At 34.8% G+C, this 18654-nt stretch overlaps 1 protein-coding gene across 4 annotated transcripts in view; it reads left to right on the top strand.

Annotated features, from left to right (window-relative positions):
- Window positions 1–18654, top strand: part of HMGCLL1 (3-hydroxy-3-methylglutaryl-CoA lyase like 1) — a 139286-nt gene that overhangs the window by 60229 nt on the left and 60403 nt on the right. For 3 of the 4 annotated variants that reach the window (XM_069488112.1, XM_069488111.1, XM_069488113.1), the window contains one exon: window positions 16162–16225. The exons of the other annotated variant lie outside the window; for it this stretch is intronic. In XM_069488112.1, coding sequence (XP_069344213.1) covers window positions 16162–16225 — 64 coding nt within the window. The remainder of the gene's footprint in view (window positions 1–16161; window positions 16226–18654) is intronic. 4 annotated transcript variants of the gene reach the window in all.

The following is an 18654-nucleotide window of genomic DNA, read 5'->3' as shown; positions in this document are numbered from 1 at the left end:
AATTTTTGCTTCTATATTCGTAAGGGATATTGATAAGAAAAGGATTATAAAGAAGATTAATGAAACAAAAAGTTGGTTCTTTGAAAATATAAACAAAATTGACAGGCCTCTCACTAGATTAACCAGAAACAGAAGAGAAAGGACTCTAATAAGCTCAATCAGAAATGAAAAAGAGAAATCACAACTGATACCATGAAAATACAAAATGTTATCTCTGAATACTATAAAAATCTCTATGCACAGAAAGTTGAAAATGTGGAGGAAATGGACAGATTCTTAGAAGCACACAACCTCTGTAGGCTCAATAAGGAAGTAATAGAGCTCCTGAACAGACCAACATCAAGTATCTAAACTGAAGGAGCAATAAAAAAATCTTCCAACAAAAAAAATTCCCAGACCAGATGGCCTCGCACCTGAATTTATCAGACCTATAAAGAAGAACTGGTCTTATCATTGAGAAGGAAAGAATCCTCCCCAACTTGTTCTATGAAGTCAATATCACCTTGATACTAAAGCCAGGAAAGGAGATAACATGTAGTATCTTATTTGTCTTTTGTTAATTCAGGGAAATCACTAAATAGTCGTATCTAGTTGTCACTAATATTTATTGGTGTGTATTTAGCTTGTGGAATGTGTAATGCAGTTGAGATCAGAGGGACTAGCATGCAAATCTGGCATTATTAACCATCTTATTAACAGTCACTCAAATGTAGCCCTCTTCTGATCTCAGCCTAGTGTGCATTGAAATATCAGTATAAACTCATAACAGCTTTTGGAAAAGAGTTATCTAATGTGGTTTTCAAATCTTGCTTTTTTAAGCATGACTTGTTCTTGAAAGATTATTTTATGTAGAACTTTAATGGAATATGTCAAACATAAAATTGAGGCTTTTAGCTGCTCTGGGAAGTTGTGTCCATCATTTTACCCATTCGACCTCCCCCTCAACAGCTGACTTCCCTACTTTCTCTGGGAAACCACAAAATACCTCCACAGCACTTTGAAGAACACTGTTTAAAAATACTTGCAAAACTGCTTGTGAAAGACAAATATGAATAGTTCTTCTGTTCTCCACTATTGTCTATTATATATCAAATTATTTATGTATCATATTATTTTTGTAAACTCAGGTGTATCAGGTGTATTGGAGATATTGGTCTTTTTCTTCTTGCCTTGCGTTTTTCTTGTAGAAACTGCATTGCTCATGATCTTAACCATCAGCTTCTCAGTCCAGGAGATCCTGATTATACGCTGCTGAGGAAGAAAAACTGACCCAATATTCACAAAACTAATTTTGTCTCTCAGGAACTTGGAAATGGAATACCAAACATAGTTAACCTGAGTTGAAAGATTATGTGATTTTGCTACTGAGTTCTCTAATTTGGAATTACTAGGATGGAGCCACATGCAAATCAATGACAAGAAAAAAGTAGTAGAAAGCAGAAATGGAAAAAGAAGGAGGCTTTTAGTGGTGATGACAGATATATGGGGAGGAAGAAGAGAAGTCTGCTTCGATTCTTGCCCGCTTCCAGGACCAGCAGTTGCAGCATGTATTACAAGCAAGCCTGTGTGCTGTGAAACATAAAATAAATTCTTTGTTGCTTGAGGAGGAATTTGTTTCTAAGACATTAGCTAATTTTTTATTGATTTTGTAAATGTAATATGATGAACATGCCATATCCTCTTAAATTACAGGGCATAGTGATCTGTAAGAGAAGGCTGAGTGTTGGAAATGTATTTAGGTGCAAGTTTTACCTCCAGTTGAGGTGAGCAAAATTCATCATGGCAGGAGAGATTCAATAGTTAATGAGAAAGATAAGTATGTCAACTTTGAGTGAAGGTATTACGAAAAGATCCGAATTCAGTCAAGCTCATTTGGAGAACAAGTAGAGTTAGACTACATCATAGTGAGCTATTTGTTGATTTGTTTTCCATGTTTAATTTATTTTTCCCCTCTCCATAGTAAGTCTACAACATGAGTTTTTAAAGATATAGAATTATTTTTTGTAATTAAAATAGATACATATCATGTAAAGAACAAACAAGAAAAAATTCAAAGCCAAAATCATATATTTCCACGGACATAAAATAAAGGATGTCTTTTTTTAAGGCAAAAGTTACATAACCACAATCAAAAAGGAGAAATGTTATTACAAGTTTCTAAATTCAAATATAAATACGTTGTCACTCTTTCCTTTAAAATGCAGAGAAAAACGAAGATACTATTATATTTTAATATGTGTTTAAAATGTGGAGTGTTAAGCTTTAAAGTAATTCTCATTGTAAAGTTTTAAAAATATATAAGAAGTAAAGTGCTTGTGAAACTGGCTCTTCAAATACGATGTTTTTTTTAATGTTGAAAGATGGACGTAAGCAGAAATTGTACATAGTCAACTTTTATCACGTTAGCTTTCTCTTATAAAATAGAATAGTTAATGTATTTGAGCTATTAGAAAACCTACATTCTCTTTAACACTTGTTTGACAATTAATAATAACCCATGAAAAAACAAAAACAAAACCGAAAAGCTTCTTCTAACCATGCTATGACTTAAACAGTCCTCCAGGCTTTTATAAAAGGCTATAGAAGCGCAAGATGAATAAGAAGTGACCCACAGTAAAACCAAATCAGGAGAATACAGGGGAGATTTTGTTGTAAAATTATGCTATAGACAAATGTGGATTTTCTTCCTTTGGGGTACAACTCCTGGATTTTCTGAAACACTATTAATTTTTAGAAATATGCCCCTCATGTAAGTTCACTAGTTAACACTTCAAATTATGTGAGTTCACTAGTTATTTGCGCTGTTGAAATTATCTTCTTATTCTCCCAAATTTTTACAGAGTTTAAATAAAATTTTATTTTTACTGGAGATCTAGATTTTAGGTATTCACTATTATAAGCCATATTGGTACCTATTTAAGGAAAAGAGCCACGCTCAACTGGTTGACACTGCAGTGGATGCTTCAGCATGTCTTGCAGGGCAACAGCTGCATCAACATGTACTTGATAATCATCCAGAAAATTTATGGCGTTCGCTGTCAAATTTAAAGGCCATAAAGCAGTACACATTTTACAAATGCTCACTAAAACTGTTCAAATTTTTATAAATATAGTAAACTTTCATATGGTCTAAATAGTAGCTTTTATTAGAGTTACGAAGGCTATTCAGTCCCCCGCCACCAAAACACACACATCACATGCATGTGTACACATTTTTTTTATAGTGCTTGGAACTTTCCATAACATCTGGGACACATTGAGAAAAGATACCATGCCAAGGCAGTGACATAAAATGCAGAGTCAGCTAACTACTGTTGCATCTACATTGTACATGAACAGACAATGAAATGTCTACATTTTGGACTTCATTCTTTAATGTGCAATTCAGGTGACATGTTTTAAAAATCTAGGTTATTTTTCCATTATCTGTTTAAATCTGAAAAGGTTAAGAAGGCAAAGAAAAAATGAAAGCCTGTGGTAAATGTTATTATTTTTCTTTTATCAATGTCATTTATTGAAAGAAATATCTATTGGTTTGCCAGGATCTTTTTGTAGTTGAAATACCTTAAGATATGAAGTAGTACTCTAATATATGACATTGAGGATTTATTTCTTTTTGTCTAAAGTGAATATCAACTTCTCTTTATTAAAGTCACATGAATTGCATGCTCACTCTGTGAGAATATTAATTTAAAAATAAAATTATCAAATAGGTGGCATTTTTTAATTTCACTGTTAAAATGCTTATATAAATGAATATTATAAAATCACAAGGCCATCAGGTGTTTTATCAAAGCATAAACTATGAAAGCCTCTTTACATAATTATATCTTACACTTCTCTTATAAAATGGTCTAGAATGATTTGATTCATGGTTAACCTTCTGAAAGTCTGAGCCTACTGAAAGTTCAAAGAACTGTATTTTTAATATTTTTCCTAGAAGCCAAACAGAATTATTCATCCATTGTTTAAAAAATCACAAAATTCAAAACTATTTTTGTGTAAACTGTAACTGTGGAATTTCTTTTCAAATTTCCAGAAAAAGTAAAGATGTGAAATACTGAGAATAGGGAGTAAAGGCAAATTAGTAATTAAACTAATATAGACAATCATAGATTACCTTTAGATACTGAACGACAAAAAGAATCATATGCTATGATAATGTTTTACTTTAGCCATAACTTCTTTATAAAATATAATTAATATTTATTAATATTTAGGAAGAGGTGTGAAGTCATATTTTCCTGGAACCATAATAAATCTAAAATACTCATTTTATCCTTCTCTTCATCTACTGTATCCATTACCATTTACTGTCTTATCTACAATCAATGAAAATCCAATCTGATTTTAAAGGTTTCCAAAAGAGATTGAATCTCATATATTAATGATCAATTTCTTTGGTAAAGGACTCAAATTAGGCAATTCTTATTGTGCTTAATTATTTTTAAATTGGTTGCCTAGCTCTACAGAATTACCATTCTTTAAAATGGTAACCTTCCTAACTGCCATGAAATAAGGACATGGTCTTCCCCCTCAAAATGGTCAGTTTTCATTGGTTTTCCATTCAAGAGGTGATTTATAACCCCACACATTCATTCAAAACCTTGCAACCTACTTGCTGAGTTGGCCCAACCATCTAGGTCATGTTGCACTGAGTTCATGCTTCCTGCCCATCTCCTTGTCTGATGCTGAATGTCATCATGGATTCTGATCCTGACCCTGAAGGAATAGTGGTTTTATTGAGTGAGCTAATGAGTCTCTTTATTTAGGGCTCCGTTTCTCAAATACACAGTGACTAGCAGGCAGTGTTTCTCATGACTAATGTATCAGATATCTTCTGTTGGCTGATCTACCCCTACGGAATTCGCTTGCATGTATAGAACCATCTTTTCATAAGTGGGAAGCGTCTTGCCACCTACAGAAGTTCCTTTCTGGATTCTGTTGTTAAGCTGAGGCCTAGATGTTGGCCTGGAAGAACAATTCAAATCGTCATTTACCAAAATATGGTACATAAAACTCTAAAAATGAGACATCTGTTAAAGCTATTTTCTTTCATACATATGGTTTGTTTGAGGGTTTATACTTTTTTAGCCTTATGTATTATTCTGGCACTGCTATTTGCCAGAATAACACACACCCAACAGCAGTTAATATGTGTAAGATGTGTTGGTGCAGTTATATCTAAATAGCTGTCATTTAGAGATTTTGAGGAAAGAATGCGTTTTGTCATTTCTCATGAAATTAGCAGTAAGACCTTTTTATTATTAATTATTCTTTTGCTGGATCATACCTTGTGAAATCTGGGCATGATGTAGATTTGTAATTCATACAAGTAATTTCAAGAAAGTTAGTGGTTTCCTAAGGTGTGAAATTAATTCAGCACAGGTTGTGGTTGAATGATATATATTCTTAGTGCTTACTGTGACTTAAACAATTTAAAATTATTTTGAACATGCTTTTTCTTTTCTTTTACATGATGTCAGCGTAAAACAGGTATGCAACAAGGAGCGAATCTAAGAAATAAGTATGAAAAGAGATTTGTGTATCATATGAAATAGAAATATGAACATCGGAAGTTTTTAATTGGTGAGGTAACGCTTATTTTTCAACTGAAAAGCTGAAATAACTATGAATTCTTTAAAAGCATTTACAGAAGTACTTTAATTTTAGAAATACTATGAATGTGAAATCAGAACATAAAGAATATCTGGGAAAAGTACTCTTAATAAAGTCCAGAAGTACTATACAAACTTATATTTAATTTCATTTAACTTCTTCAATATAATTCAATAGAAAGCATACTTTATCTTAGACCTTCTTAAATTATCAAAATTCAACCAAAAGTCATTTAAAAGAACAGTAAGTTAGAGACTGAGATGAGCCAAGCTAAGAGCTTTACCTTTGGAAATATCTAGTCAGATTTTTCCAAATTGTTACTCAACATGTTCAGTGGTGTTGTATTAAAATAAAAACAGTGGACGTGGCAGTGGGGAAGAATTCATGTTTCAAAAATTTGTGGACACCTGGATTAAACAAGGTTATGCAGGTCCCCTAAATATAGAAATTCTTTAAACTAGGGCTGGAGGAGGACTATGTGATACTGGGTTTCCAAAATTTGATGATCTCTTGGAATACCCTTTTCACCAGTCATCTCACGTGGCTAGTCCTCTGCATTTCTTACTTCTGGACTCATCAATCAGCTCTATAGAAAAATTACCTGGACACTAGACATTTTGAGTGGGCTAGCCAAGAAAAAAATTGTGATTTAAGTGTTACAACCGGATCACAAAAGGCAAGGTTAATTCAGCTTCTTATAGCCGAATTTGACAATGATGCTTTGGTTTTTATTTTTTTTTCAAAAGTAGGCATGCCATTGAAATTTATAAGATGAACTATAATATATTAGAGCCATGCAGTAAAATGTCTGTCTCATTAAACATAGGAGAACAAACTGTCCAGTGCTAAAAGTTTCAGGTCTCTGAGATTTAAATGGGTCATTAAAAATTTGAGGGCTTGGCACTTTAGAGAAGTGGGTTAAAAACCAGGAACTATAGAACTATGAGGAAAAACTCTCTTAAGCTACATTGATTTAATTTGGTGAGTAAAAAAAACTATTTTGTACACAATCATGTTACTTAAGAAGAAAGACCGTTTTACAAATTTCTTCTGAAGACCAAACAATGTAAGTAATCATAAGCTTGAATCTGAAACATGTGTTGGGTCCAGATCATTGAGAGCATATCTAGATATTAAATTGGGTCTAGTCTGAGGTCTGGGGGAAGCAGGGAGTTTGCTATGCAGGGCCCAATTAGAATTGTCCGAAGGGATTTTACAGTAGTCTCCCCTTATCTGTGATAGATACATTGCATGACCTACAGTGGATGCCTGAAACTGTGGATAGTACCAAACCTTACACGTCCTATGTTTTTTTCCTGTACATACATACCTCTAATGAAATTTAATTGGCAGGTGCAGCCTCTCGAGTAATTTTTATATTTTCCAGTCCAAACTTATTCCTGAATCTGTATAAACACCCTTTACTTGTAGCAAATGGCTTGGTGTCACCTGTTTCTGGGGATCCCTTGCTGAAGTCTTCATACAGACTCAGTGCTTTCTGGTGTAACCTGTTATCCTCACTTAGAACACATTTTCTGTTCATGTCTTCCACACACAAACTCAATGCCTTTTCTAAGAGTTTATCATGCACTGTGGCTATAACTTTTGCGGCTTGAGATGCAACAGCAAAATTATCACGAATTTCTGTTTCCTTCCTCACTATTTCATGGATGGATGATTTATGTTCTTACTATACTGAGTATACAAATTTTTTCTTTATTAAGTCAAGAACTTTCACTTTTTCACTTAAAAAAAGCACTTTATAGCTTCTTTTTGGCATACCCAAATTGCCAACATCATTACTTTTGCACTTTGGGGCTGTCATTAACTAAAATAAGGGTTACTTGAATGCAAGCACTGTGATGCCAGGACAGTCAGTCTGATAATAGAGATGGCTACTAAGTGACTAATGGGCAGGTAGAGGAGGCAGTGTGGATACTTCGGGAAAAGTGATGATTCAGGTCCTGAATGAGATGATGCAAGATTTCATCATGCTATTCAGAGTGGCCGCAATTTTTAAACTTACTAATTGTTTATGTCTTGAATTTTCCAGTTAATGTTTTCAGACTGCTGTTGACCACAGGTAGCTGAAACTGCAGAAAGTGAAACCACCGATAAAGTGGGGAGGGACTGCTGTATGGGGCTCGAATGCCCTTTTAAGACAGCTGTGAGTGGAGCTGAGGCCATTTAATTGAAAATTTGCCCAAAGATGTGTCATTTTAGGAAGCAAAAGCACAAAGGTTCAGATAAGGTAGTTGAACAATTACAGGGGAAAGACAAATAAAACAAAAAGCATAGCAAGTTTCAAAAGGTATGCCCCAGGTATGCCCGCTGAATGGGAACAGCAGTCCCTCCACCCCCCTCACAACAGGGAGTGCGGCTTGAGCCAAGAAACTTGTGAGTGGCTGCTTCTCGCTGGCAGAGGCCCCTATGGGCAGAGAGGCCTACCTCTCTCCTTGGGGTCTTGTGGTGGAACAGGTGTGTGCAATTGGGGACCACACTAACCGCCAGCGCCTTGTGGAGACTCATGCTAGTGGGTCAGACACACAGACTATGGGGTAGTTCCATGGCTGGTCTGGGGTGGCACAGGAGCCCACAGAGACTGTTCTGATCAGAGAGTGCTGTACAGAGTCAGGGAGCAAATAGGGAGGGTGCTCACCCCACCTCGGAGAGCAACTGCGCTAGTGGACAAGGATGGAAAGAGCCTGGTCCAGGGCTAGCATCCCCAGGTCTCAACTGAGAGGCCAGATGAGGAGGAACCAGTAAAAGAACTCCAGAGACATGAAAAATTAGAGTGAAAAGAAACCCCCAAAGAAGATAATAACTCCTTACCAGTGCATACCAGCCAAAACAAAAAGATTGAAATGACAAATGAAGAATTTTGAATATGGGGATTGTAAGGAGGCTCAATGAAATACGAGAGAAACTAGAAACCAACACAAACCACAAAACAGTGCAAGAAATAAATGAAAAATTCACTAAGTAAATCAAATTATTAAAAAAAGTCAAAGGGAACTTCTGAAAATGAAAAATGTTTTCAAGGAGATACAAGACGTAGTGGAGAGACGTAAAAATATGCTAGATTAGGCAGAAAAAAGAATCTCAGAGCTTGAAGACAACACCTCTGAGTTAAATAAGTCAGTCAAAGAGAAAGAACAGACAAATAAGAGGAAAGAGCAAAGCCTACAAGAAATATGAGGTTATGTAAAGAGGCCTAACATAAAGAATCATAGGCATCCCTGAGGGCGAAGAAGAAGACATCATTCAAGCTGAGAATCAAATCAAAGACATAATACTGTTCACAACAGCAATAAAGTAAATAAAATACCTAGGAATATATTTAACTAAGAAAGTGAAAGACCTCTACAGGGAGAACTACAAATCACTGAGGAAGGAAATTGCAGAGGATGTGAACAAATGAAAAACCACATCGTGCTCATGGATCAGCAGAATCAACATTGCTAAATGTATACTACCCAAAGTGATTTATAGATTCATTGCAATCCTCATTAAAATACCAATGTCATTTCTTGCAGATATAGAAAAAGTAATTCTACACATCATATGGAACCAGAATACACCCTGAATAGCCAGAGCAACCTTAAGCAAAAAGAAAAAATCGGGAGGCATCACTTTACCGGACTTCAAGCTATGCTACAAGGCGATAGTACCCAAAACAGCATGGTACTGGCACAAGAACAGACATAGACAAATGGATCAGAACTGAGAGACCAGATATAAAACCATCCTCATATAGCCATGTAAACTTTGACAAAGCAGACAAAAACACACACTGGGGGAAGAAATCCCCGTTCAATAAATGGTGCTGGGATAATTAGATAACCACATGTAGAAGACTGAAACAGGATCCACAACTTTTATGACTCACAGACATTAGCTCACAATGGATAACATTTAAATCTAAGGCATGAAACTATAAGAATTCTAGAAGAAAATATTAGAAAAACTGTTACAGACATCAGGTTAGGCAAACAATTTATGAAGAAGACCCCAAAGGCAGTCACAGCAACAGCAAAAATAAGTAAATGGGACCTGATTAAATTAAAAAGCTTTTGCACAGCCAAGGAAACAATCAATAGAATGAATAGACAACCTCCAGAATGGGAGAAAATATTTGCATGTTGTACATCCAATAAAGAGCTAATAACCAGAATTTACAAACAACCCAGGCAAATCAGCAAGAAAATAATCAATCAATTCTATTAAATGTGAGCAAAAGACATGAAAAGAAACTTTTTAAAGAAGACAGACTAATGGCCAATAAACGTGAAAAAATGCTCAACATCTCTAATCATCAGGGAAATGCAAGTCAAAACCATGATGAGATGTTACTTATTTCCAGTGAGAATGACCTTTATCAAAAAGTCCCCAAACAATAAATGTTGGCGAGGATGTGGAGAGGTAGGAACACTCATACAATGCTGGTGGGACTGCAAAGTAGTGCAACCTCTATGGAAAGTAATATGGAGGTACTCCAAAGAGCTTTTACTAAAAGTTTAATTATGAATATAATTCTTTTATAGTAATCTGATTTTTTCTCTACTTTTTTTAGGATTATCTGATTGTATCTAATATACATTTTACTATTAGCTATCTCAAGACTTGCTATACTTCTTCAATATTAACAATAATTCCTTTCTCAAGATACTAGCTGTTCAAACATATTTTTCCTATCTATTTTCTCTGTTTGCTCCATCTGGAAATTCTATCAGACACTCTTTATTAACTTCACTTTCAAAATTTCCATTAATTTAATTTTCTAGACTTCATTCTTGTAATTTTCTCAAATCCTACTTCCAGGTTACTATTTCTTCCTTCAACTGCATGTAATCTGCTGCTCAATGCATTTGTTAATGCTTTCATTTTAATAAGTCTATTATTTATAGAAATAGTATCTGTTTCTTTTGTCAAATTGTCATTCTTTTTTTGTAAAGTCCTATTCTTTCATTATGTTCTTCCTTTGCTTCTATAAAAATTTTAAGCAGCTAATTTACAATCTCCTTTTCAGATTGTTTTTATACTTTCTTTTCTATTTAAGTTCTTCTGTTTTCTCTTTACCTTTGTTTATTTTCTTTTAAGGTACTTTGTTTCCTGATGTGGCTTATCGTTTTTAATTTTGAATGCTTTTTCATGGCAATTTTAGTTTCTGTATAAGTTCATGAGAGTCTTGAGTTATTTAAATGCCCTATGAAGAGATCTGATTGCTTTCTGCCCTTACCCTATGGAATTTTCCAGTTTCTCTACAAATTTTTACCTTAATTTTCTCAATTTGGGTTTCCACAATACTCATGTGTCATAAATCCATAACCTATAATTATACCTGGCATAGGTTCCAGTGACTTTGCATTGGCAAGGAGGTGCTGCCAGACTTCAAGAAATACTCAATTCCAAATCCATGCCTTAGCAGAACATCTGGAGGGGTGAGTTCTGGAACCAATCTCCTGCTTATATTGGGAGACCACTGTATTTGTTTCATATAATGTACCATCTTGTGATCCATGTGCAATATGAAAATGAAAAAGCAGCATAACTTAAAGAGTTTCCAGCACACTGAAAAAAATGAAATATGTATAGAAATAATCATTATACTATCAAAAAATGTAAGTATGTTAAAAGAGATAAAGACACATACTATTCAAGTTTAAAGTAATTCTAATCTCTGTAGAGGGTGAAGTTCTTTGAAGAAACTTCCTGGAGAAGGTGTAAATAAAATGAAGTCCTTAAATATATGTAAATTTATGGAAACATAATCAAAATAATGGCCTTTTCAGGCAGGGCAGGGAATCTACAAAGAGCAAAGATGTAGTTAAGAGAAATCTCAGGAACTGTTTGGGTAATAGAAAGAAGTTTACTTTTATTGGAATAAAGGTTTTTGAGGGTATATGGTAAAAGAAACGTAGAAAGTTAGATTGGGTATTGCAAATTGCTGAACTTGAACACCACTTTATTTGGTAGGAAATGACAAGCTATTAAAGATTTTCAAAGTGAAAAGATATGTGACCAGATCCATGTTCTAGGAATATAACTTTGACATTAGAAATTGAAAGTAAAATTGGGAAGCAGAGAGAACACTTAGGAGAGGGTTCTCAGGGACTGTTCTGCACACTCAGGCTGCCACCAGCAGATGTCACATGCCATGGAGGCTGGAGGGGAGGAGTCAGCTATCCTTGGTTATTAAGTGTGTTCTCAAAGGTTACCATCAAATGATTTAGCAAGAATAACCCTGAGAATAACTATATCATTTTTAAAAATGGTAAATGCAGGGGAAACAAGTTTGTGTAAGGGAAAAAGTGATGAGCAACAGCATTTCAGATATATTTAGCTTATTAATATGCTCTGGGAATACAACTAGCAATCAATTTGTGATGTTCACAAGGAGCTCTGGAGCTGATCCTGGAGTTACCTGCACAAGGGTGGGAGAGAGGGACTGTGGAGAACTTAGCTGACTCAGAGACCCCCTTTCCCATTCCACTTACAAACACATAAATATAAGAGCTCTTAAAACATATTGCCAAGCTCAAAAAGGAAAAGAAAGTCCCCAGGTTTCATCAAATAAAATGTGGTAATCGCACAGATTGATACCGCAGTAGCATATGAGGTAAGCTATACCAGATATAATCCCTAGTGGTGTGGAAATGGGATTTTAATGTCAATATGGGAAAAGATAGATGTTCTCCTAAGGCATGGATTTGGAACTGAGTATTTCTTGAAGTCTGGCAAGCACCTCCTTGCCAATGCAAAGTCACTGGAACCTATGCCAGGTATAATTATAGGTTGTGGATTTATGACACATGAGTATTGTGGAAACCCAAATTGAGAAAATTAAGGTAAAAATTTGTAGAGGAACTGGAAAATTCCATAGGGTAAGGGCAGAAAGCAATCAGATCTCTTCATAGGGCATTTAAATAACTCAAGACTCTCATGAACTTATACAGAAACCAAAATCACCATGCAAAGGCATTCATAATAAAAAACAATAAGCCACATGAGGAAACAAAGTACCTTAAAAGAAAATAAACAAAGGTAAAGAGAAAACAGAAGAACTTAAATAGAAAAGAAGGTATAAAAACAATCTGAAAAGGAGATTGTAAATTAGCTGCTTAAAATTTTTATAGAAGCAAAGGAAGAACATAATGAAAGAATAGGACTTTACAAAAAAAGAATGACAATTTGACAAAAGAAACAGATACTATTTCTATAAATAAAAATAGACTTATTAAAATGAAAGCATTAACAAATGCATTGACAGCAGATTACATGCAGTTGAAGGAAGAAATAGTTACCTGGAAGTAGGATTTGAGAAAATTACAAGAATGAAGTCTAGAAAATTAAATTAATAGAAATTTTGAAAGTGAAGTTTATAAAGAGTGTCTGATAGAATTTCCAGATGGAGCAAACAGAGAAAATAGATAGGAAAAATATGTTTGAACAGCTAGTATCTTGAGAAAGGAATTATTGTTAATATTGAAGAAGTATAGCAAGTCTTGAGATAGCTAATACTAAAATGTATATTAGATACAATCAGATAATCCTAAAAAAAGTAGAGAAAAAAATCAGATTACTATAAAAGAATTATATTGTTAATTAGACTTACAGTAAAATTCATATCAACAATATCTGAGATCAGAGACTGTGAAATAATGTGTTCAAAATGACAAGATAACTGTTGATGTAGAGTTCTATATGTAGTCAAACTATTATTCAAGAAAGAAGGTGAAATAAAACCAATTTGCAGACAAAATAGTCTACTAAAGGATTCAGTTTATTCAAAAGGACATTGAACCCCAGAGGTAAGGAATGGGATGAAAAAAAGAAATGGAGAAGTTGGAGTTTCGGGCTTCAGAGAGGCAGAAAATTATTTGGACTAGGTCTGTGTGAAATTCAGTCACCCCCAGACAATCAAAGATGAATAAAAATGTTGTGGCATAGTAGTGAGGAAATTCTTGAGATTATATCCTGTCAGGTCTGTGTAATATCATTTTTTTCACAAGAGAATCAATAGGTCGATCCAGGTGAGGCAGTATTGTGAATAGTTGACTGATTTTCAATCTTGGCAGAATAATAGAACTTTAAAAGTTAAAAAATATTGGTGGTTGGATTTCATTCCCTGAGTTTCTGATTTAATTGGTTTCAAGTGTGTCCTAAGCATCGTTTTTTTCTTTGATTATTAAGCTCACAAGATGATTCTTCTGTGCAGCCAAGGTTGAGAACCATTGTAATAGATTGTTAGAGAAGAGTAAAAGTCCAGAATCTGGTTTTGGTCGCTAGACAAAGCAGAGAATGCAGCTCCTTTTCATGATGGTGGGTGACTTTTCACTATAATGAAAAGTGGCTTAACTTTATTAGCAAGGGTTGCCAAGTTTTCCTACAGAAAGAAGCCCAGACTGTAATATTTTAGGTGTTATGGGTCAGATGGTCTCTTGAAGCTACTCAACTCTGCTGTTACAAGGTAAAAGCAGCAATGAATAGTATTATATGTGAAGAGATGGGCATGGCTGTGTTCCAGTAAAATGTTATTTACAAAGGGTGATGGGCAGGATTTGGCCCGTGGGCCTTAATGGGCCAACCCCTGCTTAGAGTATTCAAGTACAGTTAAGGAAACATAGTTAAGAACCATCACATTAGCTTTGGAGAAAGTAGCCCTATGTGTGAAATGGCCAAAGAAGTGGCCATTCCTAGGCCAGAGAAAAGCCTACAAAGGTGAAATGCAATCCAGTGTGAAGACTGGGAAACCATAAGCCTGGAAAGCTCTTAGACAGAAAACTTGAGTAAATGCAAATGCCTGTGTAGAGATTTAAGGTTCTGACAATAAGGGGGTAGCTGTAGCCCAGTAATAATTTGATAATGCAGGACAGGTTAGCTTGTTTAGTTTTGTTTTGTATTTGTTGCTTTATGTTTGTTTTGTTTTTAACGTTTAGAGCGAGAACATGTAAATGGATGGCTTGGATTTTCTATTTACCTACATGGAGAGGTGTTGGGTTTAGAATCAATGCACTCTTATTTTTAGCATCGTACTGTAATCATTGCATCTGTTTTAAGATTTTTTTATCCTTATCCATCCTTTGCCACATAAGAACATTTTCTTTTCTCACCTCTTGATTGAATTTAGACAGATTATCTAAACGATAAACTTAGGTTATAGTAACTGAAGAGCAGAGAGATGGGTTTCCTGTCAAGCATAACTTCAAAATTTTACTGGAATTTGTCCAATTTTTACCTTCCCTGTTCTCATAACTACTTGACTGGATTATAGAACTACTTGTTTAATACCAAAACATAAGTTTTATTTACATTTTAATACTTTTGTAATTTCTGCAACCTAATTTGGTTACATCTTAGAATCAGTGGATATGTACTGAATCATTGACTATGTATTTTGTTTTTCTACTCCAAAGACCGCTATGAAACTCATAGTGTACCTTCCAATCAATATCTTAGAATCAAGGAAATACAGTATTATCTTCTCTTGTGTTTTTTTGCCTCCACCTTTCCTCTGGCAACTACTTCCAGTGTTCCCATGGAGTTATATTTCTGGGAAACAAATCTGATCTTGTCACTACCTTACCTAATAATTTTGAGTGATCTCAAAGTCCAGACTCCTTGGCATGGCATTCAAAGGCTTTGCTATCTAAAGCCTCTCATATTTTGGCCCAAAATATTGGATCTGCAGCATCATTCCCCACCATCCCTCTCTCCCTCATGTGGCGTGCTTCATTCCTGACCATCAGACACATGATGCATTATTTTAATACAAGCGTTGTAAAAATCTCTGAGGAAAGTTTAATAAAATGGGATTGGTGTTGAGCTGAAAATAGCTAAAACAGGCTTTTCCTAAAGCTTAATAATGTAAGATGGAAATGGATCATTGTCTTTGCAGGAAAGGCTTGACTTTTTATGTTAGAGAGAGTTGCTGAAGAAGCTTATAGAATATCTTTATTCGGAGACTTTTAAAACACACTAGATACTCCTCTGTTTGGAATGATTTAGGTAAACCCATGAGAAATAAACAAGATGAACTCTGAGGCTATGCCCAGTTCTAGGAGTTTTGGGTGATTAATGACTGTATCTAAATGAGGCCAGAACATCCAGATGGGGGGAAAGAGAGAAATTCAGTCAGTCTTCTACATGCTATGTTTTCATCGACCTGGATATTTAACAGTTGAATGTATGTGATTATTTAAATAAATCTGTACATTTCACTGGATATTTTCTGCTTTTAATGTTAATATGTTGCTATAGTATAAACAACTTCACAAGATAATCACTTGTTAGTTCATCCTCATCTGCCATCAAATAGCACATATTAAATTATAATTATTAGAAAGATAAAAAGTATGAGTTAATTGAAAATACTCCAAAATTATTTTTGTTCGGTGTAAATATAAAATAATAATGAAAGAATAGTGCAAAATAAATTTTCTTGATGCATTTTTGGCTAATTCTTTATTTTTATAAAATGGAAATTAGGAAATGGCCTAGCTACCATATGCATATTTATAAGACTCTGTGTTTTCAATTTAGGTATGTGTCTTGTGCCCTGGGCTGTCCATATGAAGGAAGCATTACACCACAAAAAGTGACAGAAGTAAGCTACATCTCCAGCCTTTTTGGTTTATGGTAAAATGATGTATATTGTTTTTAAAAATGGGCTATTTTCCTTACTATTTATTCCGTCTGCATAACAAAGGCTAAAGAGAGCCATGGAATGAGGTACAAGCCCTGAAGACATGTTTGATCACTTAAATAATAGTTTCATTTTAACACTGAAGACCTATATATTGGCTATAACTTTTCAAAGTTAGAAGACAGTTGAGTCTTATCATTTGGGTGCTCAGAGGTGGAAGGAATAAAATACATCTGTTTTGTTTTGTAACACAGTGAGTGACGTTTCTACTTTCCATCAGAATGTCAGGACGGTTTGTGTGCACACACTGAAACTTTATCTTGGTCGCTTAGGTAGTGTCCTGTTTTTTTCCTCCTGCGTACTTTGGCACTTAGAGTATATACTGCTTCATTGTTTTTGTTCTTTTGTGATCCTGTAGATCTTACTGCTATGGTTAAGTTGCTGTTATATCAGAACAATTTTACAGCAAAAGATTATAGTTAAGAAGGACTTTCTTATTGAAGTTCATTTTCTACTTCTTATCCTTGATTATTAGTACAAAATGCTCTATTTTTGAGATTATATTAGCCTATCTCAGAAATTCATTTGTATATAAAGTATATTAATTGTATATAAAGTATGTTAATGTGTTGTTAACGTTGTTAATTTTGACAAAACAAGTAATAGGGCAGTGAAGCAGTGAAGATGGCATTATTAGAAAGTCCACATTTAGGCAGGATAAACTTTCAGTTCAGCTAAAGCCATTCCTCTTTTGTGCATTCATTCGAACTTTTTACTGCAGATTTTTCAAATGAGAGATAATCCTATCATTTATTACTTAAACAAGACTTTTGTACACAGAGGCAGATATACTATGAAATAAAGAAGCTTAGATTTTGTAGTCCTTCACTTGCATGGGACTCTTCCAAGATTCTGTCATTAATTTGCATTCACCATTATATACTCTTTTCTTAAAGAATACCTCCAAAAGAGTATAAATTCAGGCCCCACAAAACCCAGACCCTCTTTTGCCTAACACCAGAATTCTTGGTTTTCTTCCTTTTGCTCTGCACCATCTATGGATGTATTCTAATACGTTTTGTGGTCAATTCACTCTCTTCTCTCTAAAATTACTATTTCAAACTGTGATTACTCTGTTCAAGACTTTAGTTTTTGCTTTCTCATCATACTGTCCTTTGCATTTGACTTTTTCCCTCCTGGAATGCTCTGTGCATTTTATATTTCAGCGACCTGGAGCCTACTATTTGCATTTGTTAGTCTTCCTGGAACATTCCTCTCAGTGCCTTCCTTCTCACCCTTTTCAAGAAGTTAGCACTTAGTTGTCACTTAGGCTGTTTCTGCTTGACAGATCTAGGTCAATTTCTCTTGCTACATGCTGTTAGAATCCTGTTTCTTTCTTTCAAAATTCTAATTTTAGCTTGTATTTATGCATTCCTCTGTGAGATTGACTAATGTGTGTCTTCATTTGACTTCGGGATCCATAATAGCATGAGACATGTCAATATTTGTTTCCCCATTAGATCTCAGCACCTAGCACAGTGCCTGGTATAAAATAGGCACTGGAGAAATACATGTTGAAAGAATGAATGAATGAATGAATGAGTACCATGTGCCCGATTGTGTATAAAGTGACTTCTGTGCATTCTCATTTCATTTTCACAGCCAAACATATCATTGCTAACATTGTTCTTACTGTAATTTTTTTAAAATCAAGTAACTAAGGCTTAGAATATATGCTCAATGACAGTGTTTTGTGGTCTGTATTTTGCAGATTAGGGACTAAGGCTTTCAATGGGTTAATCTTCTGCCTAGTATCCCATGACTAGCACAAATGAAAGCTGAGATTTAAATCCAGGCCTCTCTGTTTCCAGAACGCAAGTCTTTGTCAAAATACTATGCAGCCTTTATGCAAATTCACATTGCTTTTCCAAAGTAACGTTATTCAGCTGGAACAAACCTTGCAATTTGCCTAGCACAAGTGCCTCTGTTTGTCAGAAAAGTTAGGCCAGAAATACTTTGACTCTGTCAATTGCAAAGCTACTTGGTGACAGAGCTGAAATTGGTACAGTTGACCCTTGAAAACTTGGGGGATAGGTACCTCAAACCTCCTCGTAGTTGAAAATCTGGGTATAAATTTTGATTCCCCAAAAACTTAACTACTAATAGCCTATTGTTGACTGGAAGCCTTACTGAAAACATAAACAGTCAATTAATACGTATTTTATATTTTGCAAAAAGTGCAAGGTTTTCATGCCTGCTGGCCTTACCTGCAGTGACAGCTTCACAAATTTCCTTTCCTTTCCTTTTTTTTTTTTAAGTCCTTACTCTAGATTCATTGATCTTAAAGTAGTGGGCAACCACAGCTGCAGACTTCGATCTATGATATATAT

The sequence above is a fragment of the Eulemur rufifrons genome, chromosome 15 (genome assembly GCF_041146395.1).
Source record: "Eulemur rufifrons isolate Redbay chromosome 15, OSU_ERuf_1, whole genome shotgun sequence".
NCBI lineage: Eukaryota > Metazoa > Chordata > Mammalia > Primates > Lemuridae > Eulemur > Eulemur rufifrons.
Note: the sequence above shows the minus strand (reverse complement) of the source record. Positions and strands in the feature narration are given on the sequence as shown.